This window comes from Lytechinus variegatus, chromosome 2 (genome assembly GCF_018143015.1).
Source record: "Lytechinus variegatus isolate NC3 chromosome 2, Lvar_3.0, whole genome shotgun sequence".
Classification (NCBI taxonomy): domain Eukaryota; kingdom Metazoa; phylum Echinodermata; class Echinoidea; order Temnopleuroida; family Toxopneustidae; genus Lytechinus; species Lytechinus variegatus.
Window position 1 is genome coordinate 69,547,743 of NC_054741.1, and position 24,090 is coordinate 69,571,832.

Consider the following 24,090-nt stretch of genomic DNA (forward strand, 5'->3'; position numbering starts at 1 on the left):
CATTGTACTACATGTACATAGTTGGCTCTTTACATGTTAGACTAGAGCCTACTAGAGGTGGAAAAGTTAGAAAACTATACATTACGAGTACTTTTTACTTGTTTGTTAGCATTTCAGGACCACTTCTCTTAATTCAAGAGAGAATCAACTATAAATATCGTGAGTTTCGACCAGTGAAACAGAGACAACAAGTCTGAAGTCATCACATATCACACTGCCAGTCACTGGCACTGCACTGACTGACTGACTCGATCGAGGCGAAGCGCATACCATACGCCAGGGCCCAGGCGAGGCCGGGCTGCCTAAGCTAATTCAGGCTTAGCGCAAGGTAGGCCTTCATTCAAGCCTAGTTTACGCGTGAAGACCTTCCAGCTACCTGCTCACTCGGGATCTTGTCTTTGCCTTCTGTCTTTGCCTGTGACTGTGACTAGCTGTTGGAGACGGGATGCGGCAAGTGGCACACTGCAAAATAATTTGATTTTTTGCCTGTTGCCTTCAAACCATGGATCGAAGGTGAACAAGCAATCATTTCATTTGTTATTATATAAACAAGTTAAGGAGTTACTGAATTTATTTTTACAATTAAACACTTTTACAGTACACTAACAGCAGAGATGCCAAGTTCAGACAAAGACCAGCTATCATGGCTATGCGTGAGATTTTCTGTGAATCTGAGTGAGATCACCGACATTGTGTATATGGGGATAGGCTGTGATAGTTGCGTGAGACAGAGATTTGAGGGGATGAACAAGAGTCCAAAAATAAATGCTTGAGTCTCGCGCATAATGCGTGAGACTTGGTAGCTCAGTAACAGCAATATTAATGATAAAATATAAATTATTCGAATTGATTACAAATACAATACAGATTTTGAAAATCAATTTGAATTTCTCATTTCCTCATGATGAGTCATGTTCTTTTTCTTTCTCAATGTTGGATGTTTAACAAGAAACTTTGTTCAAGTATCAAAGTAATCAAATTTATCTCTCTTTACCCCATTTAAGGATGTTCCACAGTTATGTTTTTGTCAATTGTATGCATACGGTATGCTATGCTCGTTAACACACAATGGATGAACAGTCAACAGGTTATTGATCAGTTCCTAATATAGATCTGCATGTAGGTATGTGCTGATTTTTCACATGATCTGCATGCCCACCACAGATAAGATAGATCGAATCATGTGTTAAAGCTAAATAAACACTGTTTCTTAATGGGTGACTTCAATGCCAATTTGTTGCAGTCCAATTCTCAAGGATTTCCTCACGATTTTCTTGAAATGATTCTTTCGGCTTCTTTTTTACCTACCATAACTAAACCTACGAGAGTAACAGATCGATCTTCCACATTAATTGATAACATTTTTACTAATATGCAAGATATGCCTTTAGAATCAGGAATCGTTATTTCTGATATATCTGACCATTACCCTATTTTCTGTAGAACTACTCTTTTAAACACACGAGATGAAAGTCGTAATTCTAAAATAAAAACTCGATGTTTAAATGCCAGAAATTTAGAGCGCCTGAATGAAAATTTAAGTACAGTTAACTGGCAACAAATTTATGATTCTGAAGACGTGAATGAGGCTTACAATAATTTTATTGATATTTTAAAGGATAAATTTGATATTTGTATACCATTTAGAGAACGAGTGAATAACTATAAAAAATACCCTAGATCTCCATGGGTGACTAAATCTATCTTAAGATCGATAAACCGGAAAAATAATCTGTTTTATAAATACAAAACTAATCCAAATAATAAGACTCGTGAAAAATACACTCGATATAAAAATATTTTGACCAATTTACTACGACAAGCGAAAAAACATTATTATGCAATGCAATTTGAGCTTAATAAAAATAACATGAGAAACACGTGGAAAATAATTAACAGAACATTAAACAGAAACAGTAAAACGCAAAATATTATCAAAATTAAATCAGAGACTAACGAGCTTATTGAAGAACCTCAAGCGATAGCTGAGATTTTTAACTCGTACTTCTCTCAAATTGGAGAAAAACTTGCTGAAAATATTCCGACAACTGGCAGTAAATTTGATAATTATCTGGGGAATAATAACCAATCTTCTTTGTTTTTTGTCCCTACTGACCGTGAGGAAATTATCGGTATAGTGAATAGGTTAGAAGGAAAGAAAAGCTCAGGACACGACGAAATTGATAACTGTCTCCTCAAATCCATAATCTTAACAATAGCGACTCCGCTGGCCCACATTTTTAACCTATCACTCACTAGTGGCATTGTACCAAATAACATTAAAATTGCGAAAGTAATCCCGATATTCAAAAAAGGAGACACATCTGAAACAAAAAACTACAGACCAATATCACTGTTACCATCCTTATCCAAAGTTTTGGAAAGGATCGTATTTATTAGAGTAACAGACTTCTTAAACAAACATAATATTTTTTGCGAATCACAGTTTGGCTTTCGAGCAAATCACAATACAACTCAAGCGGTATTGAAATGCATCGATACATTATCACATGCCGTTGATCAACATTTACATACAATTGCAATATTCCTGGACTTTTCCAAGGCTTTCGATACAATTAACCATGATATCCTATTAGTAAAGTTGTCACACTATGGTGTTAGAGGGAAAGCCTTGGAATGGTTCAGGAATTATTTATCGAATAGAAAACAATTTGTACAAATAGATAATCACAGTTCTGCATTGCGACCAATAAATTGTGGAGTTCCACAGGGTAGTATACTAGGTCCCTTGTTATTTATAATATACATAAATGACTTTTATAAATCCTCAGATGTTCTATCTTTCATTTTATTTGCAGACGATTCGACCTTATTTTATTCCCATGCGAACCAAAATACACTATTGTCTACTATAAATCGTGAACTGAGACATGTAGTTGAATGGGTTAAAGCAAACAAATTATCCCTTAACATCCTGAAGACAAACTTTATGTTATTTAGTAACACTTTGCAAAATCTACTTGGAGACATCCTTTTGGACGATACTGCTCTAAATAGGGTCTCTTCTACTAAATTTTTAGGCCTCATGATAGACGATAAATTGAAATGGAACATTCATATTCAAAATATATCCAAAACTATATCAAGGAACATTGGTATAATGAATAAAATAAGACACTTTTTTCCAAAATCAACACTTTTTACACTATATTCCTCCCTAATACTTCCCTATCTGAATTATGGAATAATGACATGGGGTAACGCCAACAAATATCTTACAGACAAAATTCTCATCTTACAAAAGAACATTATAAGAATTATACATAATGCTCCTCATCGTTCTCATACTAACAATTTATTTTACAAGTCCAATATTTTAAAACTTCCAGATCTATTTCTTTTTCAAACAGGGCAATTTATGTACAAATTGAATTCAAACGAACTCCCAAACATATTAATTAACATGTTTACAAAAAATAACGCCATTCACAATTACCCAACAAGACAATCACTCCGTTTTCACCTTCCCCGTACCCGCACTCAACTCGCACAAAAAACAATTTCCTTTTACGGTCCTAAATACTGGAATACACTCAGTCACGACATCATTAACTCCGTTAGTCTGAACTGTTTTAAAATCAAGCTAAAAAAGCACATTCTCGAATCTTATAGAGTAAGTCCAAATTGAGCGCTCAGGACCCAACTTCTCTCTTTCTCTCTCTCTTCTTTCCTCTATGTCCTTCCCTTTCATCTGCCATCACCCTCATTCCCCCCCCCCCCCCCCTTCATTCTCTTTCATCCACACAGGTGCACCAGTCTTTCTTCTCGGTTATCTATCTTTTCACTTTCATCCATCATTTCCGTACTCCATCCATCACAATAGCTTTCTTACGATTTTTTTTTCTCGTTCTTGCATTTATACTTATACCTACAAACGTGTCTTTTAACTTATTCTTTGAGGAATCCACACTCAACAAGCCCTGCTTTTTAGTGGATCCCTCCATTTCCTCAACATTTATTTAAATAGTAAAGATGAATAAAATAAATCATATGCAAAACTCTTTAACATGAATAGTCTGCAGATTATCTAGTTCATCGTAAATATTATTATTATGATTATATTGTTTCGTGTCTATTGTATATATTTACTTATATATGCTACATTGTCATACTGTATATACTTGCATATTCATTTATATCTTTGTAATGATTTCTTTTGCTGTTAAAATTGATTTGAGTTGAAATGAAATAAACCAAACTGAACTGAACTGAAAAGCTGTATTAGCTAAAAGCAATAAATGGACCAATGCTTTTTTTTATACCACTACAATTTCTTAATACTGTAAAGTGCTGTAAATTATGACGAATGATCTCGAGTTCGAATAGATGGAAGATCGGTTTAGAGTTTTTTTCTCACATAGATACAAAGCCTTTGGTGCATTTTTGGTGCTATAAATATCACACTTGCTCCAACACAAGTCCTAATACTAGTTTGAAAACAAGTACATGAACCCTTATTTTTAACATTTACACCGCTTAAGTACACCTTCCTTTACTAGCCTTTCAAATTTTGGTGAGAATGACATGGATTTTAAATAAAGTGCAGCATTTATTGTACTTCTCAGATTTAATAAATAAAAATGTAGATTTTTTTAGATTATGTTTATGTAATCTTTCACACCATTAGAAAGAAAGATGCTGCTAGCGTAATAAGGGCAAACAAATAGCAATATGAATGAATTCTCCATCTTCAGTTTGCAATTTTGAACTATACTGTAAAATTTACATGGATTCGGAGTTTATAGTAGAGGTTTAACATAGTGATCTTGCGGGGTCTAAAAATGCCAAATTCTTTTGTATGTGCAATTATTGAGAAGACAAGAACTTCCAATTGGTTGAAAATCGGTGCTAAAGTTAACTCAGTGCAAAATTTGGTGAAAATTACATGGATTTAATTTTAACTGTGGAACATCCTTAAACACAATTTTTTTTAAATTCAGTATAAGAATGATTTAGGTTGAATAAAAAACAGAAATTTTTAGAAAATATTGGTAAAGGGTTGATGAAAATCTATAATAGAATAAGAGAGTCCAATTTTAATGAATTTAAAGTTTTTGATTTGTGACATCATTCCGTATTATTCAAATTCTGGAATGGAACATGATTATTAGAAATATATTTCTGAAATGATGAGTCGAATCATATATTCCCTGTGCAAATAAAATCACTTTTTTTTTTAAATGGGGATTCAGGGAGTTTGTATTACACAACATAATGGAGAAGCTGCTCATCTGTGATGTCACAAAAACAAACAAATCATAACTGATATACCGTTTTTATCAAACCTTCACCAATATTTTTTTTTTAAACTTTCAAAGAAACTTATATATTGTTAGAGTGAATTTCCCCTTTAATGTGTCTTCTATCTTTTTTTTATAATTTGCAGAGGAATATTGAAATAATTGGTGCTTAATCTGATGGAAACTCACAGCTCTTGACTGTATTATTCATTTTTTTTTTTGGGGGGGTCTTTATATGTGACAATGATTACCAAAACTAATGATATAAAAAAATTCTGAATGCAGCCACATTTACATGTGGAAAGGCCATACAATGTGTAAACCCTTGCACACATTACCTCTGAACCTGGTGCTAAATGTTTTGTTTTTTTCCCAAGTGAATGATAGACCTGCTTACATTATTTTTCTCACATTTCATTGGTATATTTGAGAAATGTCAGCTATAGCTTTACTTGAAAATTATTTGATTGTGGATAGTATGTAGATAAGAGATGTAGCTCATCATTCATATAATATACAGTACACATGTACATGTAGTACCGTTTGTGAGGAACATCTCCACTTGTTATAAAAGGGTGAAGTTAAACCTGACAAAAAGTTTATTGTAAAAGTAGCAAAAAAATATTGATGAATGTTTGAGGAAAATCCACCAATAATTTAAAAAGATATCAGAATTTAATTTTGTTTGATCTGTTATGTCATATGCGAGCAGCTTCTCCATGTGTCATGTATGGAAAAATCAATGAAATGTTGTTTTTTTTAAAAGGTGAAAATAGTTTTTATTGTTCCTTCAGTATATCAACAGAGTAAACAGACAAAGCATTTCACACACATTCCTGGAAGAAATTTAATAGTTCTCAGGAACCATTACAAACTTAAAATTTATGCATTTTATATGACATAACATATGGGCCAGCAGCACATATATATGATGTCACAAATCAAAAAATTATACTTCTAATTTTCTTAATTATTGATAGATTTTTCTCAAACCTTCAACAATACCTTTTTCATTTCATCTGGTATTTTTCAAGAAATATTTTTTCAGGGTGTCTAGGATGACCTTCCCCTCGTAGACTTAAATGATTTTACTGCTACCGAGATATTACATAAGTATGTCATTCTTAGCCATTCTGTGATTATGCCTCTTAGATTGTGGTCACATGTGGCTACTGTGTACATTTATACTATAAGATAAAATTATCTTTCAATTGAATTCATGCTGATTACACAAATCCATGGATATTAAACTACCATGCATTGGCTCGGCAGCTAAACTTGGGTCATTGATGTGTTTTTTTCCTCCACTTTTTTTATTGCAGACCTTTAGATCGAGTGTTTTTTGTCTACGATCACTCTGTTATTCAGAGGGAAGAAGATGATCCGAAAGATGCCATAGCGTACTTTTATCCTCCAAATGTAAATATCAGCGATACCATTATGACTTCTATGACATTTATCAAAATTTTTGATGTATGTAGAATGATACTTGTTACAGTTATTTTGGCATTGTGACTTGTGTGGTGCTACAGTACACAATTGAAGATTTCAGACCTTCCGTCACATGATTGACTTTTTGTACAGTATAGTTCTGCCTCTATTTAAAAAAAATTGTAATTTGTTGACTTTACATTCCAAGACACTCAACAGAAATGTAACTTGTGATGTTTAATGTAGTTGCTTGACATGTAGTTACAATACATTTTTAAAGGTGTTTTCCCAATTACAACCCTTAAATCTAGTTTATTGATAGAAAAGAACAAAAAACTTTCAAGCATTTTTTCCCAAATATGTAATAATCCTGTTGATGATAGCTTCAGCTACATCAAGTTTTATTTATTCATATTAGTTAGAACATAAAAAAGAAATATGTTTTCACCAATCATGATTTTCTTCAAATAATGAATAATTGTCTAAAATTGACCTTTTATAGTTTCCAATCGACACCCAATGTTTGCTGTGCGGACAACTAATGGGGATGGTCAACTTTTTGAAGATCTTGTGTTCATCAGAGCCTCGTATCTTCAAACTCAGGAAGATGAAAGTCACAACAAAGCATGAAGGAAATTTTACTCTGGTGAGTTGAACATTCTATGATGCAGCTATTATTATGATCAGAATTTGCTAGTATGTTTTAGAAATATGTGTACACATTTGCTTGTCAATGAATATTATGTTTTAATTGGTTTAGAGAGAGGGAAGGTATATCTCTTTGTACGAGATCATATTTAAATGATTGTGAGATTAATGTTGCAGATGAGTGAAAGATTTTGGTAAAATTGGAGACCTGTTTCTAGGTCTTATACACAGATCTACATGTTTTTGACATAATGATTATTTGCTTTCTTTGTTTTTGAAATTCCAGAAAATACATTTGGTCATTTATCAATTTCATTTTATTTGTATTCTTTCATGTATATGTTTGTTTTTAAGTCATCATTCATTTACTTTTTATTGCTCAGTAAATCATATTGATCAAGAAACTGCCATTGTCCCCCACCCCCTCTCTCTTTCTCCTTCTCTCTCTCTCTAACATGCTTGTTCGCTTTACTTTCTTGTTTCAGGCCTTGGCACATGATCCTAAGCTATCAGATACAGTTGCCATAGCAATGGTTAAAAACCTTTACGACTTGTTCTGCATGTACCATGGTTCTCTTACAAGACTCTTAAAGGTAACAGTGAGATCTGCATGATTGTATTGGTCTGATATTTGTATTGTGATATTATAATAGAGATGATATTGATGGTCATTGTGGTGAAAATAATGATAAAGAATAGTAGGTGATGATTTGGGGTGAGGCAGAGGAAGATATTAGCAATGGTGATCAAAAAGTTGTTGATGGTAATTGATGGGGGGGAGGTTGGCAATGGTAATCATGATGATGGTAATTAGACGATATCGGATATGATATCTGTAAGTTATAATTATCATCTAGGTATATATTTTTTTCAATTTGGATAGCACTGTCATGGCAACAGGGAGACATTCTCTTCCCAGATGTCATCAATATGGAATTGTTACTTGCCATTCATACGTCACCATGGAAGCAACATGAAGATGATCTTCCATGCAGTACCGACTATAGAACTACCCAAGGTTAGAATCTTGATATCAATTCATGTTTAGCTGTTCTTTTTCCTTCTTCTCTTCATCTTCTCTTTTTCCTATTCTCTTCTTTATCGCTGTCATTCTCTTCATTCTATTCATCATCATCTTTTTCCCCTTTTCCTTCATTACATTTTATCTATGATGATATAATAATATGTTCCATTCATTTTAGCGCAGTTACTCTATGCATACTATGCTTAATACTTGGTATCATATTATCACCCCGGGTGTAGCTGAGCCATCATGTAGGCGCTAAGGAAATCCTACCAGGTACCAAATCACCTCACTTGGGTCTAATGCAGCGCAATGTTGATCGATTTCCTTCTGAAGGAAAATATGCCATGACTGGGATTCGAACCCATGTCCCTATGGCCCATATTCTGAAGTCGGGTTTAACTTAAACTCGGGTTTAAAGTTGTGGATTAAGTATGGATAGCCAATTGTTACATTTAATCACTAATGGTAGAGATATCATATTTCAGCTCATTTGGTTCTCAAATCATTCATAATTGTCTAGGAGGTATGAATAGATGATTGTCTTCACCATCGATGAATCAGGAAAGAGCACATGTAAACATAAGAAACATACAAGTAAATAAAAATTTTAACATTTTTGGCTTCCCATTATTTTAGCACACAGACCATGGTCTAAGTTAAACCTGACTTCTGAATACGGGCCTCTGTTTCAAAATCTGGAGACTAATCCACTGAACCACAACACACCTTCATATGTATCTGATTGAAATACCAGATACAATGTACATGGCCAGTTAGTTAATAAAGTTGTTTAAGTAAAATGAAAGCGTGATGAACGCGGTTGGACTGTATCATTATCTTTTGAATATTTTCATATTGTTTTATTTTTAGAAATGTGGATGGATTTTTCTCAAGTGTTCCCACCTTCTGCAATGGTTAAAACGGAAACCATGGTTACTAGCTGGTTGTATTCTCTACAAAAATAAGTGAGTTGATTTCTACTTTAATGTTATTTGTGAGAGAAAGCATCAGCCTTTCTTAAAAAAACACAGTTTATTTTAAACTATTTGGGATAAAGTTATTTATTCCTTTGAATATCATTTAATGGTTTTCATACTAGATATAATAGGGTGTGACATGTTTTCTCTTTGTAAACATGAGTATTTTACTTTTGATAATCCAAATATATCCATATTTTTCTCATCATTTATTGGTGGTTAAAAAGCATGATAAAGATTTAGTGCAAAAATCACTGATGAAATTGTTAAACCTGTACATTACATTCATAGTGCTAGGAAATCAGAATGTGATTTATTTTCTTATCTTCCACTTGAGAATCAAAATATTAAAATGAACTTTTCCAATTTAAAGTTTCAAAGTATCTGTGTGATAACACAAAAAAAATGTATTTCATCTTTATTTTATAATAAATATCATATCTTATGATGAAAACATCCGCAGTCAAATTAAGGTATTGGGCCCAAGATATAACAACATGAATACCTGATTAACATCATTAAATTCATTGTGTTATTCTATGGTTCTAAACATTCATGAAATTGACTGAGGACCAAAGTTAGAATTATGTTGAGCTTTGATTCCCCAAATGAAATTTTAAGTGTTTACTTCCATCATGGATTTGTCTTTTGAGCAATGTTGTTAGTACTTGATAAGGATTGTACCTTGTTTTGAAGCTTATCACATTTGCAATAGACCTTTATCACCTTATTTTTTTGCCTAAAGATTCCTAAATCAATGTTTGGTTAGCAAGAAATTTATTTGTTGGCAACAACTCATTTTTCAAAGTTGTGATCTTTCAAAAAATAGCTTGTAAAATTGTATATTTGATATTTTTTCTTATTAAAGTGAAGATGAAATATTGTCTCCCTGTTATGAAATATCAAAATGATGATTATCATGCAATAAGACTCTTTGAATTATAGAGCAGTTAATTCTTCCATGCAACTTTGGCTCCTACGGTTCAAATAAAATAGACAACTTTATTATCAATTGAAATTGATCTTTTTTTGTTCAGTGGTCATTCAAATTAGTATACTCAGTTTAACAATCCTGTTAAATCAACTAATCTTTAAGATAATGGACAAAGTGGGGATGGTTTGATGATCCTTTTTTAGAAATATGTATAAGTTTTGAACCTTAAACATACCCAACATACCATCATGTATTATAATATAAATATTTACTTTGCATCTTCCAAGGTTATTTAGAACTACAGTACACAATGTTGCACAATCATATACTGATTTAATTGTAGATGTGTCGATTATTCAAACTATGTTCTATTCAAATGCAGCATTTTGTCTAGCAACAAAGTAAGGATTCAAAAGTTCTATCTGAATGAAAATGTTTATCTTTTATTTCTCCTAGGGTGTTATGTACTCAGATGACCTCTGACCTTATGAGTAGGTTATTTCTAGTCAAGGCTTCACAAAGCCCTGTAAGTACATGTTTATCCATATTCTATTATAGTACCTAATTTGTACATTTTCTTCGCATATTCTGTGGGGTTTTTTTACCATCCAAGGAAAACTGATCATTTGATCTCATATTTCATTGTATTTGACAGTTTCCAGGAGAAAAGATCACAACAGATTTTGACTTGCCTTTTGGAGTGCGCCTCTTATCCATTTATCTTCGCGACAAGGAGTACAAACTATTCGCAAAGCAGGAGAGTGCAGCCGATATAAGGCATGGACAAGGGGTTGCTATGTCAGAGGGATCTGTTGAAAGTAATGATGAAAGTCATCAAAAAGAGGAATCAGGGTCGGGAGATGGTGATCAAATGTCAGTAACAACTCTACCGTATCCACGACAACTCGAGGAAGATGGGAGCAACAGGTGCAATAGAGACTCTTCTGAGAGTGATGCTGGGCGGAGAACAAGCAGTTCTCCAGAAAGCAGTGATGCCATCAGCCAGTTTACAGAGACCAATGATGCATTGATGGACCCTGGAAGACATCGCTGTCACCATGGTGATGAGGAAGATACTAAATGTTCTTTAACAGATGAGGAGATTGTAGTAACAGAATGCAGAAGAAATATTCCTGAATTCGAGGGTAGGAGACAAGAACATTTAAGTGATGGTGCCAAGACCAGTGAGGATGCCAAGGTCATAGATATTGGGAACCAAGAGGCTGAAGTGACACGAGACATTGACAACTTCAGAGAATCTGGGAAAAGTCAAGATAGAGAAGATATTCATAACAAGTCAAATCATGAACATAGCAAAGTAGAAGCCACTGGCATTGCCTTTGACACAAAAGTTAGTGAGATTAATGGCATCATTCACAATCATGAAGACATTATTTGTGGTTATAACAATAAGCATTTACGTTCTCACATTAGTAGTTCACACTCAAATGAAAGTAAGGACAAGGAAACAGGACTATACCATTCTGGTGAAGAAGAAACCAGCAGCAAGACTGTAATCTCAACAGCAGTATCTGAACTGAATGCAGGTTGCATTGGTGACTTTCTTTTGCCAAAGGTTGAAGTGAACCATGCTGTGGAGAATCTTGAAGATGAACCCTTTGAGATCCATATCAACCCACTAGACAGTGAGTCATCTCCGGAACATTCAGACTCTTCAGGCAATGCAGGAATGGCCAGACGTATGTTGGAGCCATTAGCAGATGACAATGGGAACATTCTCCCCCAGGATGAATTTGCACATTTAGATAGGATGGATGCAGGGGCTGGTGAATATAGTCAGGCAGTTGGATTGAGGAATGGTGGAGATGATAGGATGTTGGGGAATATCCAGGATTCTATTACTCTGAGCAAAAATAACAGCCACAGTAGGGATTCTTTGAGTCAGGAAAGGTTACCTGCGATGCAGCAATTGCCGCAAAGTGGTGGGCAACAGCCTTCTTTGAAGACAACCTTCTCACATTCCTATAGCAATGAACACATTCCACATGGTACTGAGCCAAACTTTGCCAAACATGAAGGAAATGTGGACTATTCTTCAGTTCCTGAATACAGTACTCCCAAGGCTTCAAGGAATCTAAGCAGATCTGGAGCTGATGATGCATCTACAGATTCACTAAGGCAAACCGATCAGACATCTTATTGTGCAAACTCAGCTCTGCTCACTGACAACTCTGATCAAACCAACCATCCCAACTCGAACACTGTTCAACCCACCAGTGACCAAGGATCAGGGTCTATGGCTGTTTCAGTCCAGCATGATTCTGTAGCTTCAGACCAGCCTAAGGATAATCCTCAGTCCCCTACAGGATGCCTTGTCAGAGCAGATGGCACAAGGAGAAAAGGATGGACTCGTTCAAGATCCAGTCTTAGTCTCACATCACCTACTTCAGGAAAGAAAGTGATCTCTCAAGAAGCATCAGAGGAAGAAAGAACAAAGGTAAGAATCTATGTGAATTTCATGTCTTTCATTCCTTACTTCCATATAATACACAATTTTGTTTATCAAATACAAATATCAAGACAGTCTAAACTCTCTTATATATGCTTCTCTTGGGGTAGGATAATAAGCTGGTTTTCTTTATGGACAGGTTTTTAAATATTTTTTTTTTTTGCTGATTTTGTTCAAAAGAGCAGCAACATTCAGGAGTAATGTAAATGGAGACAGATGGTCCTTATATCTACTTAATCTCAAAATCAGATTTGAATGAATTTTTCAGTCTTTTTAGCGACCCAGTACACTGAAAACATGACGGGTTACGTGACATGGCTATGACTCAGGGAAAGTTGTATTTTCCCACATTTCTTTTGAGGAACTGATATCTGATTTAGATTCCTTGATATGGTGGTAATCTATCCAGACTAAGTGGTTTCTTGGCATTCGTTAAACCTACAAATCTATAGAGCTAAACTTTTCTTTATTTTCTTTAGATGTCATCTATTTATAATAGTCACAAGAAGGAATAATTATACTCCATTGTAGCACCTGACCGAATAAATAAACTCACCTTTTGAATTAACTGCTACTAATTTTTATGTCATTTGATAGGCATCAATGTACAATTCTATTGTCTATTAAGTTACTGAATTTAGAAATACATATTTAGGTAATGTGTAGTATTGACATATAAATCCATAGATTTTACATGTGGTTCCACTGGAAATGAATGGATTTCCTTTTCGACCTGGTAGAATTTGTATTTAATCTGATGATCCAACCACACTGGGTTTGATGTCAATCTGTAAGATGAGAGTAATGTCAATGTGGAGATAACAGAAGCTTATGGGTTATTATTTTTAGATGGGAGACGTAATGCATGGTGGAAACATTAAATGCAGGCAACCATGTGATATCAGTTGACCAATTAGAATGGTAGCATGCTTGAACCTGTCTTTTTTTTTTAGAAAATACTACAAAAATCCATGGCAATCAGGAAAAGAAAATTGGATATTAGTACAGAAATCAGGATTCAAAATGGGTTAAAAAATAGGGGATGGAATCGCGTTTTTGATTGTTTGCTCTCTCAAACCATAAACATTTTAAAGCTAAAAATCTGAACTTTGCAACCCAAATAACATTTTCTCATAACAATAAATGTTATTGATTGTAAAAAAAAGAAATATATGTTTTAAGTTATTATTGAACTATTTTATTTTGTATGATCATTTTATAGGTTGAAGGTATGGTCAATGTTTCCCTCTATGTCCAAGCACATTCCGACACGATGCTGATCTTCCTTGGAAAGAAAGATTGGATCCAGGATAGGAAAAGACTTCTAGATATGGTGAGTGGGTTAGTCTTGGATATTAAAGAATAGATTAGTAATGCACTCAGGAGGAGAAGAAGGAGGAGAAGAAGAAGAAAGGAGGAGGAAGAAAAGGAGGAGGAGGGGAGAGTGAGTGAGAGGAAGGAAGAGAAGAAGAAGGACTAGGGAGGAATATCTTTTAGAAGATAATGTTCCTTAGGCTCTGGCTTTCCTGCATTTATAATATTTTGATTTATAATTATTGATATTTATTCAGTATAAGTATTTCCATTGTGTGTTTTATACTGTAAATTTAACTGTTTCATACTTATCCTGTTTACCTATTGTTACCTCCAGTGGCAGTCACTTGTCATGAAGCTCTCAGAGCTAGAACCTGAACTTCAGCAAGTATTGGACGATAAAGTCCCACACCAGGTAGGAATAACATGTTTTATTGGTGTAATGTTGTGTTTTTTCTCTCTTGCCATGAGAACATAGACAGTGCCTATTATTGTTTGTGTATAATAGCTTTGAGTTATGACCTGTCCGATGCAATAAGATTTCAGTGATATTAGGAAGTTCCCTTGAAATGAACTTCAGCAGAACAATTGATGCTAAATAAATCTCTATGAGGATTAAAATTCAGTGGTAGAGCCCCTGCCTCATGATTGGAAGGTTGTGGGTTCAATCCCTGGCTGAGTCAGACTAAAGACCTTTGGCCTTCTTGTCAGGTGATTGACATATTAGAATGGAGAGTGGGAAGAATAACATTAAGTTATGCAGGGCCCATCGGGAATCAGGTTATAAGAGCTGAAATGGCTACCCTGGAAAAATAAGGATTATATTTTTGCTATCTCACAAGGAAAAAAAAATGAAATCTTATTCATGAAATAGAATGATGTACATGTAGGTTGCCATTTGAAGCACACTTTTTCAACTCACTTTGGAGCAAGTGGCCTCCTTCCTTTCCACCCCCCCCCCCTCTCTGATTCTATATCCTTTTTGTTATGAAATCAATCTTTTGGGGGGTGGACAGGTTTATATAATTATTTTATTTTCTCTACCCAGGAGCAAGATCAAGTCTACAACTTTCTTCAGTTTAGTCCTTTTGAGAAATCAGTCAAAAGTAAGCTTTCAATCTTGTATAAGAAAGGGATGTTTACCCTGATATCAAGTTGATTTTATGATTAAAAGCAGAAAGATAAAAAAAAACATTGTGTTGCTTAATGTATTTGTTGAAAAATAAGTCATAGATTTTTGTGTGTTTGTGTGTGTGACATAGTATTTAAGCAGCATTTCCATATGTCATGTAATGTAAATTCTAGTTTCTCTGAAAATGATTCTACCTTTGCATTGGAAATGTCAATCTCAGACACATTTATTTCATTCAAATTTTTATGAGAAAAATCTTTTCAATGGCCATGAACCACTAAAAATGGGAAGTATAATATTTGATATACAGTGCGTCCCAGAAAAAACAAAACCGAGATTTAGCGATGATTTATCATAACTTAATCATAAATAAAATAGACAAATGACCTACCAATGTAAAGCTTAGAATCTCCTCTTTCATCTGGTATTACTAATATTATTCCTCATTCACGCATGAGTGAGCAAAAACAATTTGAAGAAAGGATGCCAAAAACTCATTTGGCGGGGCTGGGGGTATCTGAATTTAAAAAAGAAAATCATATGACTAAAAACTTCAATATCTGCTCTTTCCTTTGATACCTTAATCACAGAAAATGGTAAAGTAGTACATCCGAACAAGTTATGATCCCTTGAAACAATGCTTGTATTTCCATAATTTCATGAAATAGACGTGTTTTCACCGGTTTCCCACAGAAGCTATCGCACTGTAACAAAAGACTTAATGCATGGCTGATCGTCAACAAAACGGAGTGTCGAGTGAGTTTGAACGCTAGCCTGTAAAAATTAAAGAGCATATATTGAACTTTTTTTAAATGTGGTTTTCTTGTTAAAACCCAGATACGGCCCGCCAAGTGACTTTTTGGAATCCCCTTTTCAAATTGCTTTTGCTCACTCATGCGTGAATGAGAAATAATCTAAGAAATTTCGGATGAAAGAGGAGATTCTAAGCTTTTTAAGAATGTAGGTCATTTGTCTATTGTATTTGTGATTAAGTTATGATAAATCATCGATAAATCTCGGTTTCATTTTTTGTGGGACGCACTGTATAGGGCAGCATTTGGCATGTGACATCACAAAACAGGAACTTGAATATCCCATAATAAGTGTGCTATTCCTTGAAGTTTTCTCGAGCCTCCATGATTATTTTATATTTTTCTGCTTTTATTAAAACCAACTTGATGTCAGGATGGATTTCCCTTGCAATTTTATCTTGTATTAACCGTGTGAAATATCCTACTACTACCAAATATGAAAGTGGTATAGCGCCATCTCTTGGCCAGACTTCAGTTACTCCAAGTCAAGTGACTATTTCCTGTATTGTTCAAGATGTCATACTTTGCTCTTTCTTTATTTACTAGTTATAATAATTTGTTATGTCCCTTTTTGGATTTGTATATGTGTAGTGTATCAACCAGCTTTTAATACCATGTGAATTTCAATAATCAATTATTGATTACTTTTTTATTACACCAGTAACCTAAATCATTCTGTACTTGTATTCTTTCAATTTTGTTCATATTTTAGATCCATGTCCTTGTATACCGGTAATCGATGGTCTAATTTCTGTATGGTGTTAGCTTATGCAATTTTTTTTGTTATTTTGTTTTTGTCTCACCTGCGAAGCAGAGTGAGACTATAGGTGCCGCTTTTCCGACGGCAGTGGCGTCAACATCAAATCTTAACCTGAGGTTAAGTTTTTGAAATGACGTCATAACTTAGAAAGTATATGGACCTAGTTAATAAAACTTGGCCATAAGGTTAATCAAGTATTACTGAACATCCTATTAGAGTTTCATGTCACATGACCAAGGTCAAAGGTCATTTAGGGTCAATGAACTTAGACCATGTTGGAGGAATCAACATCGAAATCTTAACCTGAGGTTAAGTTTTTGAAATGTCATAACTTAGAAAATATATGGACCTAGTTCATGAAACTTGGACATAAGGTTAATCAAGTATCACTGAACATCCTGCATGAGTTTCATGTCACATGACCAAGGTCAAAGGTCATTTAGGGTCAATGAACTTTGGCCGAATTGGGGATATCTGTTGAATTCCCATCATAACTTTGAAAGTTTATGGATCAGGGGTCCGTTGCAGAAAGAGTTGCGTTTAAACGCAAGTCAAAAAAATCAATCGCAAGTCCCAAATGCGCGCTGTTGATTGGTTGAAAAACCAGTTGCGCGTGATTTTTAGAGTTGCGATTGATTGCAACTCTTTCTGCAACGGGCCCCTGATTCATGAAACTTGGACATTCATTCATTCATTTCGGTTTATTGTACACAATACTTCCTTGTTAAAACAGTTGGGAGACTGATACAAACAAAGATTACAATGTAAGCATAAATTTCATAGTTACATAAGTGAAATTAAATAGTCAAATAATATAAAGTATAATAGTAATCAAGCATCACTCAACATTTTGAGCAAGTTTCAGGTCTCATGATTAAGGTCAAAGGTCATTTAGGGTCTATGAACTTTGGCCGAATTGGGGGTATCTGTTGAATTACCATCATAACTTTGAAAGTTTATGGATCTGATTCATGAAACTTGGACATTAGAGTAATCAAGTATCACTGAACATCCTGTGCACATTTCAGGTCACATGACCAAGGTCAAAGGTCAATGAACTTTGGCCGAATTGGGTGTATCTGTTGAATTACCATCATAACTTTTAAAGTTTATGGATCTGATTCATGAAACTTGTACATAAGAGTAATCAAGTATCACTGAACATCCTGTGCGAGTTTCAGGTCACATGATCAAGGTCAAAGGTCATGTAAGGTCAATGAACTTTGGCCATGTTGGGTTTTTTTGTTGAATAACCATCATATGTCTGTAAGTTTATTGGTCTAGTTCATAAAAAGTGGACATAAGAGTAACCATGTATCACTGAACATCTTGTGCGAGTTAGAGTAGTATTCAAAGTCAGCATTGCTGCTGCTATATTGAACCGCGTGATGCAGGTGAGACAGCCAGAGGCATTCCACTTGTTTAACTAGCAATCATCTTTAGAATATGGGAATTTTCCTCAAGAGCATGTGATTCTGATTTTTTTTATAAAATGTTTATATAAGTTAAAAAATTTCCACTTTGAAATTCTAATCGGAAGCATTATGATATGAATTGTCTCATAATTCTTTTTCTGCACCCTCCAGCCAATACTGCTAGTGTCCTGACAATGGAGAATAAAGAATTTGGGAATGTTGTTGATGCAATGCATGAAATGTTTGTCTCCAAAGACCAAGTCAACCATCTTGTGATGAGGTATGTGTCATGTAAAAAAAACAATCACCATTTATGAACAATATATATAATATGTAAAAAATGCAACAAAAAAAGCTATAAAATATGGAAGAAATCAACTTTGGTACTATGATTATTTCATTTTCAATTATTAGGAAAGAATATTTACACAAAAATAGCATCCAGTGAGCATAATTCAGTAATTTAGAGCAAAAACTAAGATTTAATGAATAAATTAACATAATTCATATAAAAGAAAATATGTGAATTTAGAATTGTCATTGTGAAATATACCTCTACAATCATGTAGATTACATCATTCTCTACCATTGTGCAAAGCGATCACGCAATCCATGGTGAGATCTTATACCCCTTTCATAAACCCATCCTCCAATTAGCCGCCTAAGAGTAATGCGGATAATTCAATACAAATTGCGTTCACAAACTCTGAAAATAATCCGCACTATTTTTACGAGCGCCCGTCCTGAAAAAGGCGGATAATCATCATGGCAACTGCACACGCCCCCTCCGATAGGGTTGCGTTGGAAAAGGGTGACCTTGTGACCGCACCATGGCAATTATCCGTATTATTCATAAAGTAAAAATCTGGTCCCGATGCCGCTATTATGCGGATAATTGCAGAATCAAAATAATGCGGATAACTCTGGTCCTCTGATTTTACGACCAAATTATGCTGCTATTAGCCGCATAATTGGGTTTATGAAAGGGGTATTAATGGCGGGCCATAGTGCCAAGCCCCCCCCCCCCATGAGTCCTCTCACTGTTGTGCATTTTATGACATTCAATACCTCTCAGCGAGGCACATTCTCTGTGTTTTCTTGTCTACTGAATTTACATGGCAATATGTATAAATACTTGTTACAGGTGTTTAAAAGCACAAAGTTTAATTCATACACAAATGACTTGATGGTCACTATGTTGGATCCTGTTTCATTGTCCTTTTTTTTTCATCTTTCCCACAACCAGAATCCAGGTGTTGTGGAGTTCTGTGCATTCTTAATTGTTCTAAATGGCAACCAGAAAACTTATCTGAAATTATAAATAGCAAGTAAAATAGGCTTATTTACATTCCAAGTACTGCAGTCTATTCATCACGAACAGATGAATGAAATATCTCACTGATAAACCCCTCTGAAAGAGCATTCATGGATTTGAAAACCTTGGTAAAGAAGTCAACAAACATTCACTAATCTCAATGGAGGTTAATTATTCAGAGATATAAATATCTCTTTCCCTGTAGACTGCGTAATGAGGTATTCAGTGACCCTGCAAGTAATGAATGGATGAAAATACTTTGAATTCATTCTGTCTACATTGCTTGTTGCTATGTCTGGCAAACTTCTACCAGACCTATTGTATTGTACTATTGTATTAATGTCTTTTTAGTCCAAGTTTGCTGACCAATTTGGTTTGGATGCTATTTTTTAATGGTAATTTGTAACATGAGGGAGGGGGGCTTTAGGTATGACTAAAAAATGTATGCACTTTCATGTCAACACATATGGCCGATGTCATAATGAATTAAGAGTGCTTTGTTCTTGTGTGGAAGCCCCACTGATGGTTTCTATGAGTTATAGTACTCTGAAGTTAAATTCATATAAATGTCTTGATTTATTTAGTGTAATTTTTTTTTATTGGACTGTTAAATTATATTTCAGGCCATCTCTCAGTAATGTTGATGCCTTCAAAGTCTTGGTTTATAGATTTATTTATCATTTTCATGTATCATTGTTTAATCTCATTCCAAGCTCTAGCCCTTTCCACTTCAAAGTCCAAAGCCTAAGAGTTAATCAGACATTGACATGGCAATAACAATAATGAAAACATAGGGGGTTAGGGGGAGGGTGTGGGGTCATGGCCTTGAAGTCTTTGATATTTTAGAATCAATTTGCTCTTCAGAAAATATTTTTACTTCAATGTTACAATGTTAAATCTGTTTTTTGAAAGGGTAACTTGCACACTAAGTCTAGTCTTTATGGAACTATGAATATTTTACTGTATCATGATTTAAATCAGCCAGAAAATGCCTTTTATGTTTTGATTTATTTTGGGGGGTGGGCACTGGGGTAATTTCCTGAAAACCTGAAAATGCTCATATATGTGATTTTATTTGTTAGCTCTTACCATTGTTTTAACTTTATTTTTATTTTAATGCTCTAGAATAAAATTAGATGATGTAATAGACCGGGGGGGGGGGTATTTCAATTTGGTCCAAGACCTGGGGGGTGTTTCATAAAGCTGTTCGTAAAGTTACGAACAACTTTATGCACGATTGGAACATGTTCTTAGGTCATAACTCAATTACATAGGGATATCACATAGCACAAGAAGGGGTCACCAGTCTTGCGTAAAGTCATTCGTATCTTACAGACAGCTTTATGAAACACCCCCCTGATCGTCTACTTCATGAATTGTCCTACATTTTCATTTTAAAAGAGCAAATTCTGTGTTCTTTTGTTCTAAAATTAAAAGTCCATTTTTTGTCTCACCTGCGAAGCAGAGTGAGACTATAGGCGCTGCTTTTCCGACGGCGGCAGCGGCGGCATCAACATCAAATCTTAACCTGAGGTTAAGTTTTTGAAATGACATCATAACTTAGAAAGTATATGGACCTAGTTCATGAAACTTGGCCATAAGGTTAATCAAGTATTACTGAACATCCTATTAAAGTTTCATGTCACATGACCAAGGTCAAAGGTCATTTAGGGTCAATGAACTTAGACCATGTTGGAGGAATCAACATCGAAATCTTAACCTGAGGTTAAGTTTTTGAAATGTCATCATAACTTAGAAAATATATTGACCTAGTTTATGAAACTTACACATAAGGTTTAATCAAGTATCACTGAACATCCTGCATGAGTTTCACGTCACATGACCAAGGTCAAAGGTCATTTAGGGTCAATGAACTTTGGCCGAATTGGGGATATCTGTTGAATTCCCATCATAACTTTAAAAGTTTATGGATCTAATTCATGAAACTTGGACATAATAGTAATCAAGCATCACTGAATATTTTGTGCAAGTTTCAGGTCTCATGATTAAGGTCAAAGGTCATTTAGGGTCATTGAACTTTGGCCGAATCGGGGGTATCTGTTGAATTACCATCATAACTTTGAAAGTTTATTAGTCTAGTTCATTAAACTTGGACATATGAGTAATCAAATATCACTGAACATCCTGTGCGCGTTTCAGGTCACATGATTAAGGTCAAAGGTCAATGAACTTTGGCCGAATTGGGTGTATCTGTTGAATTACCATCAAAACTTTGAAAGTTTATGGATCTGATTCATGAAACTTGTACATAAGAGTAATCAAGTATCACTGAACATCCTGTGCGAGTTTCAGGTCACATGATCAAGGTCAAAGGTCATGTAAGGTCAATGAACTTTGGCTATGTTGAGGTTTTTGTTGAATAACCATCATATCTCTGTAAGTTTATTAGTCTCGTTCATAAAAAGTGGACATAAGAGTAACCATGTATCACTGAACATCTTGTGCGAGTTAGAGTAGTATTCAAAGTCAGCACTGCTGCTGTATTGAACCGCGTGATGCAGGTGAGATGGCCAGAGGCATTCCACGTGTTTGTGACATAGAGCAATGTTAAGAAGCAAAATCTGCTTTTAGATGGTGATGAAATAACTAAATATTTCTTGATTCAATTTTTACTTGCAAATCTTAACAAAAATACACATTAATAAACATTGCAAAAAGTTTTGATTTATATTTTCTGCTGATGTATTGTTTTGTTTGATTGGATCTTGCATTGTTGCTTTTTTTTTTAAACAATATTTTTGTCCCAGATTTTGTCAAATTCTGTCATTTTGTTGTCCTCCTTTGTCAATTTCTATAAAAACTAGAATAACCTTCCACTATTTTGGTTATACACATTTTGTCTACTATCAGTTTGGTACTCTTCATCATCATTTAGTCCAATATACCCTCCTAAAATCATTTTGTTTTGTCTTATTTGATTAAATTCCACATTCTTTACTTATTTCCATTTTTAAGTAGTGGCCATGTGGTTCATATTACCATTACATCTAATCAGATGTATTACACATAGTGATGTGAGAACCAAATTGGTCTTAGACAAACAATGAGTACACAAGGAAAATGAAATAATATGTGTAAGCGACAATTGATTATTTTGTTTATATGGAGACCAAATGGGATTAGACCATATGGGGATGAGGTGCTATAATTTTTATTTGACCTTTGACCTATTGTTGTATAACAGAGGTCAGCACAGTACAGTGATTGGGAGTCAGAACGACGCTTACCAGACCTACTACCAGCCATTGAGGCCGCAATCCAGTTTTACCACATCGACATCGTCGTCGTCGTCACCATCACCAGGTTCGTCGTCTACCATCATGCATGCAACCTCTGCCATGGCAACAAGACAGGGTAAGCTAGAGGTCCAGGCGGAGAAGATTCTCTTGAGAGATCATGGGATCCGATTTATGTAGCATGTTCTTGTTGTCTTCACCACCATCTACATCACCATCTTCAACATTATCATTGTTGTACATTAGATAACAATATTGTTCATATTGATAGCTTACCTACATAACAACGGTGCTAAAGGGACTCCCATGTTGATCTGGCTTAGCTCAGTTTCATATTTACAGTGTGCATGGGATTCAAGAAAAGTCATTCGTGCTGGGATATGTTACACCTGGATGGAGAGTGGCAAATGTAGATTAATGTCTTGCAAACAGACTTAAGTGTGGCAATGGGATTCAAACCCAGAACTCTTGGTTCAGAGTCTTGGGGACTTGACCACTGGTCCATGACACCACATCATCATCATTGTCATCATCTTTATTATCATTGTCATCATCTTTATCATCATCATTATCAACATCTTCATCCTCATCGTCATCATTTTCATTGTCGTCATCATCCATCATCACCATCCTCCATCGTTAGCATCACTATCATCATCAATCAAATTATGAATATTATCTCAATTTTTGATAAATATATAGGCTCCACACATCAATCATGCCTCAAGGCTGGATACTAGCACTTCAAGATATGTCATTGTGATGTAATGAATCAAATTCATTGTTATGTTGTTATATGAAAAATGTGAAATATGCAGCTAATTAAATCATATGCAATGATATTATATATTGTTAATTTATTGGTGTTGATATAAGAGAAACTGTATGTATTGTAATGTGTGAAGGGTTATATTTCTAACAGCAGTAAGGAAAAGATCTGGTGAAGGTTTATTCAAGTAAACACACAGGATAAACTCTTGCTCCTCTTATGTCAGTTTATTTTCTCTATTCTTCAAAGACATTCAGAAGTTGATTGATTGATTTTATTCGCTGGGTATGATATAACAGGTGCAAGATTAAGATAATCTATAGTAAGTGATGACAAAGTACACTGAAAAACACATTAAGTAACATCGATAAACTACTTCAAACTAGTCTTGAGCACCAAATTAGCCAGATCAATTATTATTTTTGTAGAGGACGGATGATTGTGTTTGAAATGAAATCTCATGTGCAATGGACAACATACTACATAGAGAAAAGATTATGAGAATAATAATTGTAATACATGATTGTTATGTATATAGTTCATAGTTATACGCTTCAAAGCAGTCACA

At 34.6% G+C, this 24,090-nt stretch overlaps 1 protein-coding gene across 1 annotated transcript; it reads left to right on the plus strand.

Moving 5' to 3' along the window:
- The first annotated feature begins 6 nt into the window (after positions 1 to 6).
- Positions 7 to 23,333, plus strand: LOC121408826. Its single transcript, XM_041600480.1, has 13 exons — positions 7 to 513; positions 6,584 to 6,680; positions 7,195 to 7,338; positions 7,826 to 7,933; positions 8,224 to 8,358; positions 9,238 to 9,332; positions 10,735 to 10,804; positions 10,934 to 12,736; positions 13,971 to 14,081; positions 14,400 to 14,477; positions 15,111 to 15,168; positions 18,353 to 18,461; positions 22,702 to 23,333. The coding sequence occupies exons 1-13, from the start codon at positions 503 to 505 to the stop codon at positions 22,931 to 22,933; spliced, it is 3,051 nt and encodes a 1,016-aa protein (XP_041456414.1). The 5' UTR covers positions 7 to 502; the 3' UTR covers positions 22,934 to 23,333.
- Positions 23,334 to 24,090: the final 757 nt, after the last annotated feature.

Coding starts and splice junctions, on each gene's coding strand:
- LOC121408826 (XM_041600480.1), top strand. Junction 9,333..10,734: donor TGTATTCTCTACAAAAATAA/GTGAGTTGATTT, acceptor TATTTCTCCTAG/GGTGTTATGTACTCAGATGA. Junction 14,478..15,110: donor ACGATAAAGTCCCACACCAG/GTAGGAATAACA, acceptor TTCTCTACCCAG/GAGCAAGATCAAGTCTACAA.